The following is a 14460-nucleotide window of genomic DNA, read 5'->3' on the forward strand; positions in this document are numbered from 1 at the left end:
TACATTTGTTGTAACATATGTATATATATATATTTATATATATATATATATATATTATATAAAAAATGTTATTATAAAAAAAATATATATATATTTACCCTCATGTTGTACTTTTCATTCATTTTATTACACACAAAAAAAAAAAAAAAAAAAAAAAAAATTATATATAAAAAAATTGAAAAAGAAGAATTCGAGTATTTATATGTATATGTATATATATATATATATATATATATTTATTTATTTATTTATTTATTTATGGTTTAAAAATATTATAAATGAAACTAAAAAGAAATATTATTTTTTAAAACTATATATCAATGAAATGGGAAAATATACATATGTACAAAATATATGGAAAATATAAAATATCAATATGGAAAAACGTTACAAAAAAAAAAAAAAAAAAAAAAAAGTAATATATAATATATATAACATAATATAATATGAATAAATTTTTTTTTTTTTTTTTATATATATAAATAATTCATCTGATATTTATGATTAAGTCTATTTTTAATTTTTTTTTAATACATAATACAAAAAATGTATGATTTCATTACCCTTTATAATAATATTTATGTAAATATATATATATATATATATACATATTCTATATTGAATAGGTAAAATAAAAATATGTGCTTAAATTAAACCTTTGTCCATAAACAAATAATGTTCTTCAATTTTTATTCATATATATTTATATATACAACTAAAGAACACACATCATTGTTCATTGGTTAAAATGTATTTATATATAATATTATATTAAATAAAAAATATTTTAATTTGTTCTATTATAACTTAAAAAATATACAATCATAATATTAATTAAAATATTATTTACATATATATAATATAATATATTATAATATACTGGTAAAATTGATCTTATAATTTCTGGTCGTATTTGTTTATTTTCATTGCTATTGAAAAATAATATAAAACAAAATATTGTTATATATATATATATATATATTTAAAATACCTGTCAAATATATATTTAGAAGAATAATAAATATTTTACCTTCGTATCTTCAAACTCATATATTTGTTTGCTTATGTTTTTATTTGATAATTTACTTTTTTTTTTTTTTTAATCACATAAATATCATCATATGCTATCTTCTACCAATTTATATGTCAAAACAAAAAAAAAAAAAAAATAGATTAAAATCATCATAAAACAGAAATAAGCAAAAAACAATATTTTCATTATATAATACATAAATATATACGTTACTGTATATATGTATTAAATTTTTATTATATAATATAAATATATATATAAATACATATATATATACATATATATAATATATATATATATATATATATATATATATATATATATATTTATATATTAATAATTATTATTTTCACCTGGGATAAAATGGTACGAGTACATAAGCATTTTTCCCTTTTTTCATATTTAGAATGTATTATGTATATTATCATATAATTTATAAAAATATATATATTAAAAATTTATGTATAATATTATATGGTATTATTATTAATTTTTATTTCCATAATATAATATTCATTAGAAATATATATATATATATATATATATATATATATATATATATATGTATATGTTTTTGAAATTTTTTTTTTTTTTTTTTCTTTCTTTTAAGGAGGTATAATTTTTATAAGAAAATTTGAAAAAATGATTTGGATTTATTATTACAAAATAAATATTCTAAGAATATAATAAATTTAATATATATATATATTTATTTATTTATTTATTTATTTATGTATAATAAATATATTCATTTAAGTTGAAGAAAAATATTCTACAGAAATATTATGAATATATATACCTTCTTTTTATATCCATATATTATATATTTATTTATTTAAAACAACAAAAAAAAAAAAAAAAAAAAAATAAAAAATAAAAAAAAAAGAATATACAAAATAAATATGTACATCCTATGATAATTATATAAAATAGTAGTTTGTTTTATATTTATAAATTCTCATACATAAATATATAATATATATATATATATATATAATTATATATATTATTTTTTTAATATTCATATATAAAAATAAAAATGAATATAATAGAATCAAACAAAAACGATGAGAAAGAAAAAAACACGGAAGGAAATGAAGAAACAGATAATTCGAATTTGAAGAGAAAAAATGAGGGTTTTTTAATTAGAAGTTTTAAAAGGATAAAACATAAAATTAAAGGAGATGACGATAATAATGATGACGATAATAACGATAACGATAATAACGATGACGAAAATTATGATAATGATGATGAATATGAAAATAAAGATATAGTTATTGATGACGATAATATTGAAAAAAACGAAAAGGTTAATAAAAATGATGATAATAAAAATGATGATGATAAAAATGATGATGATAAAAATGAGGAACCATTAAAGTTAAATGGTCAATCCTATATAGATGAATCATTAAAAAATGATATGAACGAAAATTATAATTATAAGTACAATAAGAAAAGTAAAAAAGTAATATCAGAAGATTATGAAAATGAAGATGTTGATGAAAAGAAAAAGGAAGAAAGAAAAACTGAGGATATTCATATGAATAAAAAAATTGTTACAAAAAAATCATCCAAATATGAATTGAAAAATATTCATAAAAATGTCAGTAAAGAAAGAACGGATTATATTAAAGAAAAGGAAGATAATATTAACAAACGAAGTGATAGAGAAAAAAAATATATTAGAAAAAATGTAAAAGAAAAAAGAATACAATATAAGAAAGGTAAAAAAGATAGACGAGATTTTGAAGAAGATGATGATGACGATGATGAAGATGATGAAGAAGAAGATGATGATGAGAATAATGATGAAATGAAAGGATTTATCGTAGATAGTGATGAAGAAGATGAAGAAGAAGATTATAGTGATGATGATAGTAGTGATGATGATAGTAGTGATGATGATAGCAGTGATGATGACAGTAGTGATGATGACAGTAGTGATGATGATAGTGATGATGATAGTAACGATGATGCTGATCATGATAGTAAAAAATATAGTGAAGATGATGATATAATTAAAGAAAAAAAGAAAAAAAAAAAAATGAAGAAAAAGAAGAAGAAAAAAAAGAAAAAGAAAAAATATGATTATTTTGAAAATAAAAGTTTAGATGATGAAGATCTAGAACTTATTGCAGAAAATACAGGTATACAAGTAATACGAAATGAAAAAGATACTAAACATAGAAGATTAAAAAAAATTAAAGATAGTAATGATGAAGATGATTCTTATGATCATTCTTCAATAAATGAAAATAAAAATAATGAATTAAAAGATAAAGATGATTTTATAGATGACAGTGAAATCTCTTTAAGAAAAAAAAAAGGAGATTCAAATAATAATTTATTTAATTATGCAGATAATTTATCTGATACAAGAGAAAATGAAAAACATGCATTACAAGAAGGTGATGAAGATTTAGAAGAAGAAGAAGAAGAAGGATTTGGTGTAACATCTGATAATATTTATAAAAATGATTCATATATACATAATGTTATTACTCAAACATTTGGTGATATTAATGCTGTCTTAGATATTATTAATGCTTCTCCATCAAAAAAAAAGAAAAAATATGATTATGAAGATGATGAAATAGAAAGTGATTATGATGACGAAGAGGATCAAGACTCTAAAGATATTATAGTCGATGATGAATATCCTAGTAGAAAAAAACGAAAGAATAAAAAAAAAATGGTTAGCTTTTTTGATGACATTAATGAAAGTATGAAAAGGATTGGAATGGATGATGATGATTCCGATTATGAAATGGATGAAAATGAAAAATATGATGATCAAGATGGTCTGGAAGAAATTGAAGAAGATTATGATGAATATGCTGAAGATGCTTATGGAGAGGAAGATGATGAAGAAGATGATGAAGATGCTGATGATGAAGAAGATGACGAAGAAGATGACGAAGAAGAAGAAGAAGATGATGATGATGATAATGACATATACGAACAAGAGTATAACAAAATTTACAATCACGAATATGACGATTTTGATGAAGATGAACATGCAAGTACAAACGATTTGGGAGAATTTTATAAGGAACATGAAGAAGCAAAAGAAGATATAGATATTGATCACACAGATAAAGGTGTATTAAAAGTAGATCAAGATAGTACACAAAAAGAACATAATATTAATGTGGAAGAAAACCATGAAGAGGATAAAAATAATATCTTAAGTATCGAAGATGAATCACAACTTGTAAAAGAAAGTAAAGAAAAGAAAGATCTTTTTCATGATGATGATGATGATAATGAAAATAAAATTGAAAAAAAAGAAAAGCCAAAAAAAAAAAAAAGCAAAAAAAAGAAAAAACGATTAGATTTAATAGTATCAGATAACTGGAAAAAAATTGCAGAACCAGATGAAGCTTTAAATCAATTATTAACAAAAAAAGATGACTTAATTAGAAATACGGATATGCCTGAAAGATTTTTTAATATATATAAAAAAAGACAAAAGAAATTAAATAAAAAAATGTTACTTATAGAATCTAAATGGATATTACATAAATTGAAAGAAAAATATCCAACATATTTTACATATAAAAATTTTGAAAAAATTATTGAAGAAACGTATAATAAAACATATGATATAAATGTAAATGATTTCTTGAATGATTCATTTTTATTAAAAAAATGTATATTAACATTACATATGCTTATAAAGTATAATAATGAAATACCATATATAGTATTTCATAAATCATATTTAATATTTCCACCTTTTAATATAAATATGTTATGGGATATATATGAGCTTGATCAAAGTTGGTATAAAACATTTATTAAAATAAGGAAGCTTAGGTGTAGATTAAAGCGTTTAAGTAAAGCTAATAATATCCATATGGATATTTTCGACATTCTTAATAAATATAATGAAATGTATTACGAGGATGTCAATATATATTATTATTATTTGAAAAACAATTTGTTAAATACATATAATAATAATAATAATAATAATAATAGTAATAGTAATAGTAATAGTAGTAGTAATAATAATAATAATAATCAAAATATATTATCCTTAACCAATAATGACAATGATAAAGATATATTTGGTGAAGATATAAATAATGATAAGGAAAGTAAGGAAAATAATATTTATATGAAGGATGATTTATTTGGTGAAGATATATTAGCAGATGAGAAAAAGAAAGAAAATAATATGAACGTTGAATTTGAAAATAATATATTAAATATGAATAAACTGAAAATAGAAAATGATGAAAAAGAAGACAATAAAAATAATTTATATAATAAATTTAATGAGAGAAATATTCCAGGTTTACAATTTTTAGAATATGTAAAAAAAAATCGATTTAATATATGGGATGAATATTTATTAACTACTGAAGAATTTTATGAAAATATTTGTTATTTATATGATTTAATAAGAAATGAGAAGATATATCCATCAGAACTTAACTATGATGATCATGAAAAGAATAAATATAATCATAATAAAGATGATTCTGATAATGATGATTATTTTAATAAAGGAGATAAAAAAAAGATAAATAAAAAAGAAAATTTAAAGATCTTTAAATATAATTGTTCAAAAATAAAAAATATTGTATCTAATGTACCAGAAATATATATAAACGATTTAAATGTAGAAAGTCAGATTGAAGATTGGTGTAAATCTTTTTTTTCTAGAGAAATATCAAATAATAAAGAAATATTTAAAACATTAATTTGTTATTATTCTAAATTATTAGCATCTCATCCATGTATAAAATATATTTTTAGATTCTTTTTTTTGAAATATGCATCTATAACTACTGTGAGTACCAATTTAGGAGAAATGAATGTTGATATATGTAATAATGATTATTTTGTATATCGACTTTATCGTTTACCTATATATTATTTATTAACGAATGAACACAGGAATCAATTTCTGTTAGAACGAAATGAAGATAAATATAATAATAGACGTGACACTAAAAATTCATATCATCATAGTAATTATTCACATAATTACACAAATGATAATGATAATAATAATAATAATAATAATTGTCCCATAAATAATGATGTATTACCCTCCTTCCAAGTTAGCCATGATCCATGTTATATACACAATTATAATTTAAATTTTTTTAACACACAATTAGATGAAAGTAATATTCATATAGATGTTAAAAAAAGAGAACTCGAAAGTTATTATCATATGCATAAATATAAACACATTTATTTAGAGATATTAAAAAATAAAGAAAATAAATTAATTGATATTATTCTTCATCCAATCTTACCTCATGAAACTGTACCTTGGAAAAGTGAAGAATATAATGAAAGAGAGAAAATCAAAAAAAAAAAAAAAAAAAATGAAAGAGATATTAAAAATTCATTTGAAAAGGAAAAGAATAAACTAATTAAAGCAGAACAATTAGATAGTGAATGGATAAATAATATTCTTAGACAATTATCTTATGCATATTGTTATAATGATATGGAAAATAATAATATTTTTGTATATATACAAAAGAAAATATTAAATAATTTCTTATGTGTAGAACTTTTACCTTTATTTAAAAAAAATCTAGAAAATCTATTGTTATCTAGTGCTCAGAATTGGTTAATGGTATATATACATCAATCTTTTTATTTAACACTTAATGTAAAACCTATAAAAATATTCAAAAACGATATTATTCGGGATAACCTAGAGAAAATTAAAAAAAAAGGAAAAAAAAAAAGTATTAAAAATAAAGATAATAATAATAATGATGACGATGATGATAATAGTGGTGATAATAATGATGATAATAATGATGATAATAATGATGATAATTACGATGATGATGATACTAGTTATGATGATAATAATTACGGTGATGATGAAGAATATTCATCTGAAAGTAAAAGTAGAGCATCCTCAACTTCGAAATATGAAGAAGGTATGTTGAAAATGGATTACAATCATAAGAAGGATAAAAAAAAATATTATAGTGACGATTCTTATCATAGCGAAATGTCAGATTATTATAAAAAAGAAGATATGGATGATAAACATAATGAAAAGAAGAAAAAAAAGGATAAAAATAAAATTAAAGATAAAAACAAAAACAACAACAACAACAACAACAACAACAACAACAACAACAATAATGAGAACAGTGATGAAGATAATAGCCATAACAATAGTAACAAGGACCATAATAACAAGGACAATATTAACAATGATATTATGAACAATGACAAAAAAAAAAAAGATGATATTGATAATGATGAAGAAAAAGAAGAAAAAAAAAATCAAAGTGATGATAAAAACAATGTAAAATATTCAAATAAAACAGATTTATTCCATTCAACATATTCATCTGATGAATATAATTCAGAAGTACAAAATGATAGAAAAAATGAATCAAAAAATAAAAAAAAAAAAAGTAATCATATGTACAACGAAGAAAGTGAAAAATATAAGAAAAATATTAATTATGATAATTATTCAGATAAATCTGGAAAAAGCTACGTATCTAACAAAAATGATGAAGATAAAAAAAAACAATCCTTATTAAAAATTATGAAGAAAAATCATAATGTATTTGATGTTATATCCATTGTATGTGAATACGTTCAATATAATGTTAGGGTACATCTTATGGCATGTGATATTTATGGTGATATATTAAAATATATTTATTTAGATAATATTTATATAGATATAATAAAAAAAGAAAAAATTCCTGTGGAAAAAGAAAGAATTGCTCATGATTTGAAAATATTGAAAACATTTATTAAAAGAATCAAACCGGATGTTATAGTTGTAGGTATTAGAGACATACCATCTTATCTAGTATATTCCTATATTGTAAATATGTTTAATAAGAACAATATGGATAAGAGTAATATGAAGGAGGAAAATGATGATATATATCATAAGGATAAACATGGTCATAAATATGATGATCACAAATATGATGATCACAAATATGAAGATCATAAATATGAACGTAATGAAGAAAATCTAATTAATCCTACTAACAACAAGTATCATATAATCCCTGAAAGTTTATATATTCCTAATTTACTTACAAATAGTTTAAAATATAGTAAAGAATTAGTTGATAAATATACAAGAGAAGCTCTGATGTGTTTATCTCTGTGTCATTATGTACAAAATCCATTAGGTGTTGTAATATCATTATTTGATGAAGATACTAAAAGTATGTTGATTAAAGTATGCTTACATGATTTACAAAATTATATTTGTAACTATAAATTACAATATTTATTCGAACGGGTTATGATTGATGTAGTAAATAAAATCGGGTGTGATATAAACTTTTTAAGAAAACAAAAAAAGAAGCATCTTGAAAATTCATTAAATTATATATGTGGTTTAGGTTTAAGAAAGAGAGAAGAATTAATGAAATTATTGCATAATACAAATTTAAATACTAGAGAAGATCTTTTAACCTTGTCAAATAATAAAAAATTTATTGGTAAGTGTGTATATAGAAATTGTTCTTCTTTTATTAGAATTATAAGTAATGGCGATGACTTTGTTGAAGCTCTGGATAATACAAGAATTCATCCGTCCAATTGTTATGACATTATTTACGACATGTTAAAAAATACGGTAGAGAAAAAAAACAGTTTTATGAAAAATAAGGATCTGTATGAATTAGTAAATTATTTAATAGATAAAAAGAGATTGATAAAACATATAGAAATAAAGGACTATGCAAGGAAATATTACAACAGCGCAAATAATAATAATAATAATAATAATAATAATAATAATGATAATAATAATAATAATAATGATGATAATAATAATGATGATGATAATAATAATGATGATGATAATAATAATAATAATGACAATAATAATAATGGAAATGGTGATCATAATAACAATAGTAATAATAATAAGGGAGGAGATGGTGGTGATAATAATAATAAAATTATAAATAATAATTATACCAAAAAAAACAATTATAATAAGAAGAAAAATATTTATTTGTATCCATACTTAAAATTTATAAAAAATGAACTACTAGAACCATATAAAGATTATCGTTATATATATGATAAAAAAAAAGAAGAAGAATTATTTTATCTTATTATTAATGAAAAAAAAGAAAACTTAGTTGTAGGTTCAGAGGTTGCATGCAAAATTAATTATATAAATAAAAATAATAGCTATATTGGTATTTCTATATTACCATATAATATTAGAGGTTTTATAAGTGATTCGAAGGAATTTTTAAGACAATTAAGAAATTACTATAATGAGAGAATGAATTATATAAACTCTAATATGGAAATATTAAATTCATTTAATAATAAGAATAATTTTATGAACCATAATAATAATTTAAAAGATGCACAATATATTAATAAATCTGTTATAGGAGAAGTTATAAAGGGTAGGATATCAGCTATTAATTACAATTTAAATAATAAGTTTGAAACAAACTTTTATGTAGTAGTAACAGACGAAAATATTCGGAAAATAAAAAAACAAGTATTCTTACAAAATATGAGTTATCCATTTAGTTATGAAAATTTATCACCACTTATTGAATTAGATATTAATTATGATAATAATAATTTTATACAGACACATTTTAAAAAATTAAATGATAATGAAGATTTTGATGATTTTGTTGAAGATGAAAAGAATTTATTTATTAAAAATAAAAATAAATATTATCAAAATAAACAATTTATAAATCATCCAAATTTTAAATTATGGAATTATCAAGAAGTATATACATATTTAAAACAAAATAATATATCTATAGGTGAATCAATTATATATCCTTCAAATGAAATTAATAAATTATATGTAATTATTAAAACATGTGACAATCCTTTTTATATTGTTAAATTTACTATATATGAAAAAAATGTACAACAACATAATAATATTACTAATAGAAATATACATCAACCAATTCAACAAATATATTTAATTAATAACGAACAATTTAAATCAATAGATCAAATAGTTACAAATTTTTGTGATAACTTAAAAAAAAATTTGTTAGAATTATATAATCATCCTAAATGTAAAAAAAGAAAATCATTTGAACAAGTTCAAAAAGAATTAAGTCAAGAAATGATTCTCAAACCAGATAATATTATGTGGTCTATTATACCACCAATCATGCCAGAAATCAAAAATAATAATAATAAAGGAGATAAAAATGCTATACAAGATTTTAATCCTTTAAGATTTACATTAATGGTCATACCACCAATTAATCATCAACAACATCTATATTCAAATATACATTCTACTTATGAACCCAAAGATTTTATAGTACTTCATGATTCTATATATGTTGATCATAAATCCTTTAAACTCTGGACCAGAACCGAAAAAAATTTTAAATACCTTATCACCTGGTGGAAAGAAAAAGGATATTGGAATCGTCAAAATGAAAGATTAGAATATATGAATGAAAAAAAAAAAAAAATGGAAGAATATAATAAAAAAATTAAATCAATTAAAAATTGATATATACAAGTATTTTTTTTTCAAACATTATTTTTTACAACACATATATATATATCAACCAAGAATAAACAATATTTAAGTCAAATATTTTTATTCTTAAAAATGTTCTATTTTTATATATAAAAAAGTCCTATGCAAATATGCACAATTCAAATATACTAATTCCTTACAGTCATTTTAAAATCCTAAGGGCACATTATAAATAAAACAAAATAATAATATACAAATAATACACATATATAAATATAAGTTATATATATATATTTATTTATTTATATTATTTCATAAATGTGTTTATATAAAACAACTATGAAAATCTTCTATATAAAATCTATATTATATATACATTTATTTTATTTTTTAATGTTACATATTATTATATCTTTTAAAATTTTAAAATATCAAATTAATGATTTTTATTTTTTTACATATTTTTCATTATTCAAAGTGAAACACCGCAATATATATATATATATAATTTTTTTTTTAATTTAAAATAGAAACATTAAAAATAAAACAATGTACTGTAGTACTGATGATATATATATATATATATATATATATATATGTAATAAAATATACACACAATATACTTATATATTAATAATATTATATTTATATATTAAAAAATGTCTTTAAAAATTCGAATCATATATATATATATATACATATGAATCCCATCTTTTTTTAAATAATTATACAATTAAATAGGAAAAAAACAAACATTAAATTAAAAAAAAAAAAAAACAAATATAAGAATATCATTATTATATATTAATATTATACTCAATGTTCTAATAATATTTTATTTCTAATATTATTATATGTTTTATTTCTTTTTTATGCTATTTAAGAAAAAATATATATAATTGTTCTATCAATATATAATATTATTATATAAACGTTTTAAATTTGTATAAATATTTATAATTATCATAATGTAAATTACTAAATTTATATTTTATTATATCCTTTATTATTTTATTAGTTCTTTTAACAATTACATTTTCACATTTTATTTAATATACTTAATATATATATATATATATATAATATAATGTGAAAACAGAAAAATTCTTTTATATATTAGTAGTTGGCTTTATTTGAATATCTTATACATATATATATAAAATATATACAATATATAAATAATATATATTATACACTAAATATTAATAAAAGCTATAAAGATTAATAAGTTCAACTTTTAGAAAATAGAAAATAAATAAATTAATAAAATACTGTCAAAACAAGAATCTTTACCATAAATATTAAGTTATTAATAATTAGTTCATGGTATATAAGTATCTATAATTTTTTATATAATAATATTGAATTCAATAATACTTTTTATTTATGTTCGGTTTTGTTTATATATATATATATATATATATTAACTATTTATACATAACGAAAAATAAATAAGAATAATAAATATAAAAGAAAAAGAAAAAAAAAAAAAAAGGAATCAAAGATCCTAGGTTTGAACGAAACACAATTGGAATATTATTATAAAGTCTTTTTTTTTTTTTTTTTTTTTTTTCTTTCTTTCTTTCTTTCTTTCTTTCTTTCTTTCTTTCTTTCTTTCTTTCTTTCTTTCTTTCTTTCTTTCTTTCTTTCTTTCTTTCTTTCTTTTTTTCCTTTTTTTATATTTTTTTTTATTATAATATCTACCAGGAATTCATTAATTTTTTACTTTTCACATTTTTTATATATATTAAAATAGGTTTATAAATATTATGTAAGATTAAAATAATATTATATATGAAAAAAAGCTAGTTATTTTTTTTTTTTATTTTTTTTTTTGTTTTTTTTTTGTTCTTTATGTTAAATGAATATTTTAAAAAATTATTAGAATATAAAAAAAAAAAAATCTAAATATTCATAAAAAAAAAGATAAAATAATATATTTATAATATTTTTTAAGAAGAAAATATATTATACTATATATTATATATATGTATATATTTGGTCGATACCAAAAAAAAAATAAGAAAAAAAAAAAAAAATATAAATATATATATATATATATATTATACACGTGTACACATTATAACAATATATAATAAAAATATAATATTTTCATAATATACATAATATAAATGATATATTTTTTGCTTTTTATTTGTATCGTTTCCCTTCTTAAAACGATCGAAATGAGTTCTCCTAGTGCATCAATCGTTGGTCATAGAGGGTGTGGTTCGAGTACAGCTGGTGGTATATCTCGATATCCTGAGAATTCTCTGTTCTCTTTTAAAAAAGCTTTAGACGAAAATGTTGACGGAGTAGAATTGGACGTATGGCTAACGAAAGATAATCAAGTTATTGTATTGCATGGAACTGAAGATGGATTACTTGGTCATACTTTATTATGTAATAAAGATTGTGAAAATAAAAACATTGAAGAATTAAATTTAGATGAGATACAAAAATATCATTTTAAAGAACCATGGATATTAAACCATGGAAAAACATTTAATGAAAATAATTACGAATTAAACAATAATCAGAAAAAATATTCTTCCTTAACAGAACAAGAAAAATTAGAAAAAGAAAATGAATATGAAAATTTTGATAAAGCTTATATTAATTTAGAAGAACATGAAGATATAGAAAAATTAATAAATGAGAAATTTTTAAATAATTTTTACAACCTCAATAATAAAAATAATTATGAGGAACCTATTAATGATACCGAATATATTGAAAAAGAGAAAAAACTTTTTGAGGAATATAACCTTGATACAAATATAAATACTGAAGAAGACTATATAAATTCTATAAAATGTTCACATTGTAAAGATATTTATAAAAAATATATGATGCCCAAAACTCATTATCATTTAAAAAAAAAACAATTATTATTCAAATTCATTTCTATGTTTTATCATGTACCCTTATTAGAAAATTTATTAAACCTTTATAAAAATAAATTAACTTATGATATTGAACTTAAAGGTAACAAAGAAGATCTGGGACTTTATATATTAAATATTTTACAAAATTATAAAGATTATAAATTTAAATTCAGTTCATTTAATTGGCTCTTACAATATAATGATATTCAAGAAAAAATACACAAGCAAGAAAATAACAACAGTTTTAATTACGAAGCCTACCCATTTTATAATGTAGATAGAATTGACTTATTAAAAGTTTTAAGAAATAATAAACTTAATATTCCTGTAGCACTTCTTTTCTCAGATGATGAAATCATGCCAGATATAAATACTATATTATACACTATGAAATATTATAATGCTCAATGGGCACATTTTTCATTTAGACTTAAAAAAAATTCCATAGTTGTTCATAGTAATCCATCAAATATAACTATACCTATAGAAGATTTTATTAAAATATTTCATAATAATAATAAAAAAATTATGATATATTGGGGTACAGAAGATAATGACAAAGCAGATGATATCTTTTCTTACTTAAAACTAGATGCAGATTCTTTATGTCCAAATGATATTGTACTAGCCAAATATGTTTTGCAAGGTATAAAAGAAAACGACACAATATAAAAAAAATATATATATATTATATATATATATATATATATATATATATACTTGTTGATGAAAATGTCCGAAATAAATGCGGTTATTAATTTTTTTAATTTTATTTTTTAAGTTTTATTTTTTCATCTCTATTTTTTTTTCGTACCTAATAATGATTTTAAAGAAATAAAAAAAAATAGAGAATAATTAATAAAACTTTTATAATCTTTCAAGTATGAAAAAATTTTGATTACACTTTTAAAATACAATTGAAAGGCAATATATAATAATTATTATAAAATATTATAATACTGAATATTTTTTGCCTTGTATATTTTATTTTTTAAAGCAATAAAAAAAATTGTTTAAAGGTTTCTTATAAACATTTTAAATATATTATATTTCAATAAAAGAGGACG

The 14460-nt window shown here is 19.2% G+C and overlaps 2 protein-coding genes across 2 annotated transcripts; both read left to right on the forward strand.

Moving 5' to 3' along the window:
• Positions 1-2072: 2072 nt before the first annotated feature.
• On the forward strand, positions 2073-10535 carry PF3D7_1406200 (transcription elongation factor SPT6, putative; the record flags this gene model as incomplete). The annotated part of the gene is made up of 1 exon (XM_001348196.1): positions 2073-10535. The coding sequence occupies one exon, from the start codon at positions 2073-2075 to the stop codon at positions 10533-10535; it is 8463 nt and encodes a 2820-aa protein (XP_001348232.1).
• A 2102-nt stretch (positions 10536-12637) lies between these two features.
• PF3D7_1406300 (glycerophosphodiester phosphodiesterase) lies at positions 12638-14065 on the forward strand (the record flags this gene model as incomplete). The annotated part of the gene is made up of 1 exon (XM_001348197.1): positions 12638-14065. One exon carries the CDS (start codon positions 12638-12640, stop codon positions 14063-14065), a length of 1428 nt encoding a protein of 475 aa, XP_001348233.1.
• Between the last annotated feature and the right edge of the window lie 395 nt (positions 14066-14460).

The sequence above is a fragment of the Plasmodium falciparum genome (assembly GCF_000002765.6).
Source record: "Plasmodium falciparum 3D7 genome assembly, chromosome: 14".
In the NCBI taxonomy this organism is placed as follows: Eukaryota; Apicomplexa; class Aconoidasida; order Haemosporida; family Plasmodiidae; genus Plasmodium; species Plasmodium falciparum.